This window comes from Asterias rubens, chromosome 22 (assembly GCF_902459465.1).
Source record: "Asterias rubens chromosome 22, eAstRub1.3, whole genome shotgun sequence".
Lineage (NCBI taxonomy): Eukaryota > Metazoa > Echinodermata > Asteroidea > Forcipulatida > Asteriidae > Asterias > Asterias rubens.
In genome coordinates, this window is record NC_047083.1 from 3,804,404 (window position 1) to 3,815,380 (window position 10,977).

At 40.2% G+C, this 10,977-nt stretch overlaps 1 protein-coding gene across 1 annotated transcript; it reads left to right on the forward strand.

Annotated features, from left to right (window-relative positions):
• The first annotated feature begins 72 nt into the window (after positions 1 to 72).
• LOC117304930 (forkhead box protein M1-like) lies at positions 73 to 7,844 on the forward strand. The gene is made up of 6 exons (XM_033789569.1): positions 73 to 149; positions 1,231 to 2,230; positions 3,310 to 3,401; positions 3,717 to 3,875; positions 4,161 to 4,503; positions 5,156 to 7,844. Exons 2-6 carry the CDS (start codon positions 1,264 to 1,266, stop codon positions 6,127 to 6,129), a joined length of 2,535 nt encoding a protein of 844 aa, XP_033645460.1. The 5' UTR covers positions 73 to 149; positions 1,231 to 1,263; the 3' UTR covers positions 6,130 to 7,844.
• The last annotated feature ends 3,133 nt before the right edge of the window (positions 7,845 to 10,977 follow it).

Below are 10,977 nucleotides of genomic sequence, written 5' to 3' on the forward strand. Positions count from 1 at the left end.
CTGATTGGTCGGCAAGACCACAGGGAAGTTTAAATAGACACCTTTGCATAGATTATGAGATTGTCTGTGAATGTGAAAACCAACACCGAGAACCTGTGAGATTCCTCGTTATTCTTGTCTATGTGTAAACATTTATTAGAGTCAGAAAGGTAAGATAGTAATCGTCTGTATGTGTAGATACAATTGGGCTGTTTTAGAGGTTAAAAATGGTATATTTCACAAAGAAAGCAGTTTTTTAGTGGCTTATATTTTGTTGCAGACCTGTTTTGACGTTTCACATTCACGACACTTGATGATTGTGTGTCTGTGTGGTGGTGGTTGCGCTGCAGCTAGTTCCTAACTAAAAAATGAAACGGTAAATACTTGGGTTTTGAGTACACATTGCATTTTTCTTTTCTTTTTCTTGCTTGCATACTGTTTTTATTGTTCATTATTCTTTAATTTAAGAAGTTAGGGGGAGGGTGGTCAGGGTGGTTACAATTTCAATGTCACTTCAGTCACTTGTCAGTCACTTTTTTGGCATTTTCACTTCACAGACAGATTTTGTTTCTAAATTGTACTGATTTTTTTAACAAGTATTTGATTTACCCTTTAACAAAAACATGCTTTATTTTTAAGCTAGTAAGTGCTTTGCTTTGAACATTGATTGGTCATGCTGGTACATCAATTTTTATGAAAACATCCCAGCCAGAAGATTTTTGTTATATTTTTATAAAAACACACCCACCCACCCAGTCCACCCAAACTTTCCTTAAAAATATTTCTGCTGCTACATGGCCCATGTGCTGTGTTAATCAATTATTAAAAAATTCATCCGATTTTAGACCCAGTAACTGGGGCGCTGTATTCCTTTTTTGAAATGTTGACATTTTCTGTCGTACGACCGATAATATCACAATTCGAAACAGGAGTACAGCGCCCCAGTTACTGGGTCTAATCCGATTTCACATCGTCATCAGTCAGGCAGATTTTAAGTTTTTAGTTCCTATTTGAATTGATCACTTCAGATAAATTTGAACTTTGATTTTAAAGCAAGAAAAATAACTGAACAAATTAAATTTAATTTACAATCAAATGTCAATGCTCCAGTCTGACTTTTGATTTTTGGAACAAGAAAAGCTGAGAAATAAATCACTGAATCAACCTGATCCGACGTAGACTAGTCAAACCCTTTCAGTCAGTGTCACAGAAAAACTCTCAATCCTCCTGGCTGTTTTTGTTTTCCTTCAGAAGAAGTTCACAATCCATGAGTCTTGTGTCAAAATGAGTAAATACAGCATGACAGACAGAGTAGAGCTCTCCGAGGCTCTGCGGAGCATCTTAGATGATTCTGACAATGATGAGAAGGAGAACATCAACATGGCCAGCATGCTTTCACCATCACCAAAGATTACATCACCACTCCCACATGTACGATCCTACGCCAGCACACCCATCATGAAGAAGAACAGCGCATCTGGGCGGCCAAAATCTGTTCTTACGCCATCCAGAACACAAAATATTAACAACAATGTTGAGAAACGGAGGTCAGTTGGGTTTGAGATTGTCCAATCCCCGCCGAAGAAGCGTCGCCATGCCAACCAAGTCATCATTCTGCGGCAGCCGAGGAGACATCACAGACAGTCGAAACCAAGCCCCAAACCATCGACAAGTACTATCGCACAAACAAACACTGGTGGCAGATCGGATTTGAGTTTGGACAGGTCCAAAACGCAGGGAATAAAAAGAGAGTTTACTGTGGAATTAGAAACAGGCACAGCAACATCTCCACCTGAGCAAGAAGAAGTCGATTTAACTAAAACACCTTTCTCGTCTCCAATCATGCAGCCCCCTCCTGCATCTAGAAATGTCATGCTCACCACACCCCCGAGATTATCTGCCTTCGCTACACCGAGCTCATCTGAGAAGTGTCTTGAAGCGGCGATAGAGTCCCAGATTAAAATGGAACTAACAGAGGAGGAGATTGAGTCCGGCCTCCCGATGCTCGACGGACTTGACCCAACAGCGTCACCACTCTGTCACTTCACAGACAGCAACCAACGGCAACTGTATTCTGAACTATCGACGTTGGAGGATGAAAATGGGGTCGCCGCGTGGCCATCCAATCAAGAGGAGGCTCTCCAGATAGCAGCCAATCAGCAGCTGATACAACTGGGAGGGAAACTGTTTTATAGCAACGGGGAGCAGTTCTTGCAAGGGGTCTTTCCAAACGGGAGATGGATAACACGAGGTAAGCCCCCGATGTCATTTACGAAAACAGGCCTTGGGCCTATTTCTCAAAGCAAAAAAATTCAACACAAGACACTTTGTCAGTATTACCATAGTGATTTGTATTGTGACATCACACTTAAAGGAACACGTTGCCTTGGATTGGACGAGTTGGTCTATAAAAAGCGTTTGAAACCGTTTGTTATGAAATGCATATGGTTAGAAAGATGTTTACAAAGTAGAATATAATTATCCACACAAGTATCACTCAAAATTGCACGGTTTTTATTATACGTCGCGAACTAAAACGGTCGGCCATTTATGGGAGTAAAAAATTTGACTCCCATAAATGGCCGACCGTGTTACTGGACGAGGTAAAAAGAAAACCACGCAATTTCTAGGGATATTTGTGTAGATCATTGTATTCTACTTTTACATCTTTCTAACCATACCGACTTTATAAAAAACTGTTACAGGACGCTTTTCAAGGACCAACTCGACCGATCCAAGGCAACGTGTTCCTTTAACTTGAGGCAACTACGATTGGTTTGCAGTTAAGATCAATCTAAGCTCTTTTAGAAATCGACCCACTGGTCCAATTTCATGGCTCTGCTTATCGTTGAATTCTGCGCTTACGATCACCATTCTCTGCTTACTGCTGTGCAAGCGCCAAATTTCTGCGCTAGCTGTGTAAGCAAAGAGTGCCTAGTGTAATGAGGAGTGTGCACACGCACCTAAGCAAAAGTTCCCTACAAACCTTTTAAATACGCTTGTAATGCATTATTCCCTGCTTCTGTAAGCGACACAATTGATTCACCTACATGTAAGCTGGTAGTCCGGACTATTTTATCGTAGTAGAAAAACAGCAGTTTCGACTCGACTAAGCAATCAATAGTCGTGAGTCACGACTTCGACGTACATAGTCACCCAGGCTTACCTTACAATACATGTAGTACTATTGGGCTAATCCAAAATATAAAAATATCTACAATGGCACAAATCGCTCAACTGCATTTGAACAAATTTAAAATAAAAAAATACCAGAAAATATTCTCTTAAATTAGTAATAATCGGATATCTTTCTTTCTTGACTTTGTGTAGGGACAAGTGCAGATGATAGCCTTACCAACATCACATGGCTGAAGAGAATGTCGGCTCCGGACCTCGACCCTAACTCTCTCCAATCCACTCAGGTCAGTACAAGAAAAAACAAACACAAAGCAACCAGTGCCCTAGGATTGCGTTAAATGTCTGTCGTGGTGATGATCTTGCAATCTTGAGCAGTATTTGATTGGAGAAAACAGAAAACAAAGGCCATTGCCTCCAGGCCCCCTGAACATTGCCTTTGTGCCCTTGAAATGCTCCAGGAGGAAACGCCTTGACAGTGCCCTTGTATACAGGCCTGTATAGTTGCACTAAAGTTGTTAAACAAAATTTTCAAATTTTTGATATCTTTGCAATTAGACTATAGTTTGTTAAACTGAAATTTTTGATTTCTTTGCAATTAGATGGCCGATCCGAGGTACGAGCGTCCGCCCTATTCGTACAGCACACTGATCCAGTTTGCAATCAGTAGCTCACGTGTCGGTAAGATGACGCTGCGAGAAATCTACGCCTGGATAGAAGAGACCTTCCCATACTTCAAATCAGCAAAGGCGGGTTGGAGGGTAAGCTTGAATTTACGTCGGCTCAAGTAGAGTTGATTTTACAACCCCTCAATCCTTTCAGCACAAATGTTACTACATTGCACCTTCGGCAAACAATATGCCACAATGCACCATGGGAATTAAACATTAGTCGCCTCTAGTGTATGAGTCACAAATATTTGGGGCGCTTTTTTTGAGGCGCGACTAGTCAAGTAGTAAATTTCACTAGTCGCCCTGGCTTGGTGATGGGTATCTCTTGATTTAAAGTATTGTGTTAATTTCTGTTTTTGCTGATCCATTTTTTAGAATTCCATCCGACACAATCTGTCGCTCCACAAGATCTTCATCAGGGAGCCACCGATTAACCACGGCCAGCCGGCGTTCTGGACCCTCCGATCCGGAACCGTTGTCCGCCTCCCCGAACAAAGGATGTACGTCGCTGACCTGGAGCATGGAGGCACCCTGCTGCAGGAGATCGCCCCGCCCCCGTCGATGATGCAACCCAATGTGATGATGGGTCCTCATCCAGCTACTCAATCTCAGCAGGGTGGGTTCTTTCAGGGCGGGGCCATGCCACAGATTGTGATGGTCCCGCCCCCAGGTGGTGTGGTCGGCAACAATGAAGGGACCAAAATGAAAGCATCTTCAGGTAGGCTACTCCATACCCGGCTCACGATCACTGTTCTCCGCGCACAGCAGGCGCCATTTTTCTGCAATAGCTGTGTAGGCGTAGAATGCCTAGTAACGTGGAGTACGCACGCGCACAAGCCAAAATTTCTTGCTAACCTTTGAAATACGCTTGCATTAAGCACAGAATTTGCTCCTTCCGTAAGCGCCGATTCTTTGCTTCCGTAAACAGAGCCATGAAATTGGGCCCTGACCAAAATTGGTCAGAGCTTCTCTAAATTGTTTGTTTTGACTCGCCAGCCGATTCAGTACAAGTTAATTACTTTTAAAACTGCATAATATTTTAGGTGCTGAAAATGCTGAAAATATGTTAATAGTAAAGAGTAAAAAATTAATTGTGCCTAAACGAATTTGCTAAATAATGTGATTTGTTGTCATTATTACCGTATGTCACTTTGTGGGACCAGCGGCGACATTTTTGTTTGAGGATTTATGAAAGAAACTGTAAAATTGTACTAGTTAAATTTTGAGTACCGGTACTTATTTTATAAATACAGATGCAAGGTTTCATGTAACATGTTTTGGGTTAACTGAAACAGTGTAATTTGAACCCCTGACCTTTGCCATGCTAGAGCATTTTGTAACATTTGCCCTTGTTTTCTATTTTATCGCAGCCTTTGCATCCAAGGCAAAGAAACCACCACTGATCCTTCCCAGGGGAAGCCAGCCCTACGCTTTGGTCCCCGTCCCCCTACTACTTCCCCCTGGCCAAACCTCAGGGGATCGACCGACAAACCTCCCGCACATTCTCTCCCCGGTTATCATGGGCGGAGTCCGACGTTTCGCACCGCCACGACAAATGGTCGGGGGACGCAAGGTGGTCCCGATCGCTCCAAAGATTAACCCGAACGACGTCTCGTCAGTGCCTATGATGAACCACAGCGGCCATCTATCCATGAGTAACACCAGCTCGGGGTCCGACTCAGGAATAGATCTCAGCAATCAGAGCTTGACACCCGGTCTAGGATCAACGTCCGGGCACACCAGTTTCGCTAAGACCGAGTCCACCCCGAACAGGGAGCTACCGTTCTCAAAGAAGAAAGGCCAGAAGAGGAAATCCATGCCCAAGATTTGGGAGGACATTGAAGAGACGGAAGCAGAGGATTCTTTCACGGCCTTCTTTGAACAGGAGCTCTGCTCTTCGCCCAAACAAGAGCCTCGTCCCAAGGGCATGCCTGTCGTCTCGACACCCTGCAAGTCGGCCGATCTTCAGACCTGGCTCTCACCCCTGCGCAGCTTCACACCATTTAAGAACTCCCCTCTCGACGGCGACAGTGCTATCTTCCAGGACCTGCAGGACGACCTTTCCCTGAACTCGATCCAGACCGGTCTGACCCCAAACTTCAAAGGTCGTCTACGAGGGGGAAGTGCAACGAGAGGTCCGAGGTCAAATCTGGGGTCTCTCGGGGACTTTGGTTTACCTGGACTGACCCCAGAGAAAAATCCGAACAGTGAGGGTGACCACAACCAGAGTTTTGGTCATATATTTGGTGATCTGAACGTCAGCTTGGATATGGGAAATCAAGGGCTGGACATTGGAGAGTTGAACTGGTCAGTCTTCTCCCCCAACAAGCAGCAAGTTACATGAGTTGTCAAATTCTTTGAACGTGTTTTCACGCATTTCCCTTTTAACTTGCCATGTTTTGAATACAATTTAAATGGCCCACCTTGAGAGCAGTATTTTGTATTCATGATGACCATTCATTGCACGGAATTTCTTGTTTTGTAAGCAGCATTTTAGGGGAGTTAAATGGCAATAAGTCATTTGCAAATTACTTGGATTTGAATTTTTGGTACATAGACTTGCTTAGTCACAATGACAAGTACCACACGGTCTTCATGTACCAGTGCCAAATTTCATGGAGTAAGCACCAAAAGTAGCAAAGCATAACAAAATTATGCTTACCAGAATAAGGTTACCAGCAAAAATATTATGTCAAGTGTATTACAAACATGTACCCATGCTTAGCAAAATGGCATTTGTGACTGGTATCCTGCAGTGCTCATTTCTGCTATGTACTAAGCAGGAAATCACTAAGCAATACTTTCTGTTTTGAAAAGTGCAAGCTCTATGAAATTGGGCCCAGAATAAGGTTACCAGCTAAAATACCATGTCACGTGTATCATCAATGGCATTTGTGACTGGTATCCTGCAGTGCTTTTTTCTGCTATGTGCTAAGCAGGAAATCACTAAGCAATATACTTCTGTTTTGAAAAGCAGCTCTATGAAATTGGGCCCGTGTCAATATGAGAAAGTATTAATTGAATCTATTGACAGACCAACAAGAATGCAACTTGACCCATGATTTGTGTCAATGTTGAAAGATATCAGTGATTTGAATAGTAGCGGTAAATGGTTACATGATAAAGGGGTGAAAAATGTAATTTTGTAAATTTTTTACGAGTTTGTGTGCTTTGTAATTAATCTTGGTATAGGGCCTTCTCGTCAAATTTTAATGATCTTTTTATTTTTGGAATTTTATTTATGATTGGTGAGAGATTTAGGTGGCCTAACATGTTGGCCAATGTAGGCCAGAAATTTTCCAGAAAACATGAGAGGATAGGCCTACGATATCCTGTCATGTTTTTATACTGGAAAATTTCCTTTGGTTGTTATGCTAAAACTTAATGAGCATAAAACTTACTTGCAGCTGTTGATTTTAAATGATGTAACAATTTTGAGAAACAATTCCCTTCAAAGGGATGTGGTTTTAGAGAGCAACACAAAAAAATATTCCAATCTGTATAACAGTTGATCGGATTGTGTAGTAAACATTGGGTTTATGCGTAGAATGAGGTGCAATTTGGTCTAGCTAGGAAATTAAACAGTTAGAACTCAACAGTTAGCGCTTGCGCAATGGGGGTATTTGCGAAAAGGTTTACATGTATTAATGTACCCATTTAGTCACTCATGCCCTCATATGGTAAAAACAACTCTTATTTGAAATTGCTCCCCGTCGTCGGGTTCGATACGAGTATTCGCCAAGAAAGATACAAAATACCATAATAATGTTTGGATCATAACCCGATGGGAATATAATAGTAATACAGTAGTTTTAAGGTCTTAAAATCAATTCATAAGCCTGGGCCAAATTTCATATTGCTTAAAAATGTTGTGCTAAGCATCAATAAGCAAGATACCAGTCTCAGATGCTACATGTGAAATGGTGTTTTAGCTGATAACCTTTTTCTGGTATAGCATATCTTTGCTTTTCTTAGCTTGTGTGCTTTCAAGGAGCTCTTTGAATTGGGGCCCACGGGTGGATTTCATAAAGAGTTAAGACTAGTCTAGTCTTATCTCGAGTTAGGGGCGAGTCTCGCCTAACTTAGGACTAGCCATACGTTTATATCTCCTAGGACTTGTTCTAAATTAGGACTGGTCCCAACTCTTTGTGAAATCGACCCCTGGTCTTATAAGCCTTTTTGAGGTACGGCGGACACACTGTAAAGTTGTGGTAAATTTGTGCGTATTGACCATAGAAATAGATTGTATGTTATTCAGTGAAGTGCGCATTTTAGGGGACGCGGCGTTTACACGTAAACCTAATGAACACCAACATGGTGAGCATGGCATCAGTCGCGGCGTGTGACGCGCGCGTATCACGTCCGCCATACCTCAAAAAGGCTTAAATATAGTTTGAAAATGTTTGTAAAATAAAAATACAACAAAGCAGTTTTGAACCCGAACCCAAGGGCCAAAGCTGTTGGTGTTATCAACATAGTTTGCTAAATATGTTTTGTAAATAAATAAAATATACTAATATAATATAAAAATAGTCACAGATTTCATGAGCGTCTTTGTATAAAAAGTATTTATCCCCCCCCCCCCGAGTTTGAGGTGTGTACATTTAAGTTTTTATTTGATTTGTGCTAAAGAGACAGGAATTATTTTTGTATTTACTAGTCACTGCTATCCTTTACACACTGTATGATTTATTGATTAAGTAATCGATAAAGTCATCTGTAAATCAAACATCCATTTTTTTTATCATTTGGGGAATGATCATTTATTTGACTGTGAAACAGAGATGTACTTCTTGCTATTTCAATAGGATACACATGACGCTGTAAAGTATCAATAAAATATGGCAAAATGAATTCCCATAATTGATTGAAGACTTGACTGACTTTTTTGGCTGTTGTTAAAGGTAGGGTCAAATACTAACCACAACCCCGAAGAACTTTTATCAAAAGGCTTACTTGTTTTTTTAAAGAATATTAATTTTGGTTTTACCCTTATACAGTATACTGATGTGTCTTAGCACTGCATACTCAGTTATTTACCTTGAGTTCTTTCTGTGAACAAACAATCACAGGCATATACTTCTAGTAGAACTTCAAACCCGCCACAACCTTTGCAATTCTAGAGCAGTGTCTTTAATACTGACTAGACTACTGAGATTGCCCGGTAGCTAGAGGCTGTTTGAATCTTGTATTTTAACAATGGGTACCGCAACAATTTAAAGACAGTGGAGACTATTGGTAATTACTCAAAATGATTATTATCATAAAACCTTTCTTGATTACGAGTAATTGGGAGAGGTTGATAGTATAAAACATTGTGAGAAACAGCTCCCTCTGAAGTGACATAGTTTTCAAGAAAGAAGTAATTTTCCACGCGACCATGGTGCGACAAGGGTGTTTTTTCTTTAATTAATATCTCACAACTTCGACGACCTATTGAGCTCAAATTTTCACAGGTTTGTTATTTTATGAACATATGTTGAGATACACCAACTGTGACAACAAGTCTTTACCAATAGTGTCCAGTGTCTTTAAGAGTAACAGGTTGTATGGCTTCAAACTGGCAACCCGAACAGAGGTAATGACAAAGAGGGAGACTGCCGACATAGGAGCTTGGTAGCTCAGTGTGTAGAGCGCCAGCACGTAATCCAGAGATCGCAAATTCAAGTCCTGCTCTAGACATTTAGTCTTTGATACACTGGACACTATTGGTAATTGTCAAAGACCAGTCTTCTCATTTGGTGTATCAATTTGCATTAAATAACAAACTTGTGAAAATTTGAGCTCAATCGGTCGTCGAAGTTGCAAGATATTAATGAAAGAAAAAAACACCCTCGAAGCACCATGGTCACACGAAGTTGTGTGCTTTCAGATGCTTGATTTCAAGACCTCAAACTCTAAATCTGAGGTCTCGAAATCAAATTCGAGAAAAGAAAGGTTTTAAGCTCATAATTATTTTGAGTAATTACCAATAGTGTCCAATGCCTTCAACATTACAAAAATAACTACATGTACGGCGTTTGGAAGAAATATACACAGAAACTGCAAATTTATATCAATCTCCCCTACACAATTTAATTTCTACTAAATCAGGATATAAATTAATGATTTCATTTTTACATTAAAAACTAAGGGCATAGAGGTAGAAATATTTACAAGAATAGATTTAATCTATGAAAGCAAAAAAAAAAAAAAACAAAAAAAAGGAAAACAAGAACAAAAGCCCAAACTAAAAAACTAAAAACTAAAAGTACAAGATTCAGTGCAAAAAAAAAGGACTTTCAAAGCCCCTATATTTAGATTGGATTTCACATAATAAAGGCAACTCAGTGAGATGTGAAATTTTACTAGTGACAAAGTGAGGTGGGTACTGAAATTAATGGAGGGTTTTCAGCAAGGGGTGTTTTTCTCACTTTAAAGGGTCTATGTAACTTTTGTAGGACAAAAAAACACAATGTCCACAGATTTACACTAAACTTACTAAACTTACACAGTTTGAAGATAATGATAGTAGAAAGCTTCCCTGAAAATATTAAGTGCTTAGGTGCTGTAGTTTTTGGGAAATGAGTAAAACAATGTCATGAAAATTATTTGATCATTTACAAATGTATTTTCATGACATTTTTTTTTATTCATTTCTCAAAAACTACAGCACCTCAGTAAGTAAGATTTGAAGGGAAGCTTTCCACTATCATTATTTTCAAACCCTGTAAGTTTAATGTTAATCTATGGACGTTTTGAAAAGGTATCCAAATCCTTTAAAGACACTGGACACTATTGGTAATTGTCGAAGACCAGTCTTCTCACTTGGTGTATCTCAACATATGCATAAAATAACAAACCTGTGAAAATTTGAGCTCAAATGGTCGTCGGAGTTGCGAGTCAATAATGTCAGAAAAAACACCCTTCTCACACGAAGTTGTGTGCTTTTAGATGGTGGATTTTGAGACCTCAAAATCTCGAAATCAAATTCGTGTAAAGTTACTTGTTTCTCGAAAACTATGTCACTTCAGAGGGAGCCGTTTCTCATAATGTGTTATACTATCATTACAACCTCTCCCAATTACTCGTTACCAAGTAAGGTTTTATGCTAATAATTATTTTGAGTAATAACCGATAGTGTCCACTACCTTTAAATGTGTTGACGGGACTCTCATTCTCAAAAAGTTTTTATACTTCCCTTGATCATTAC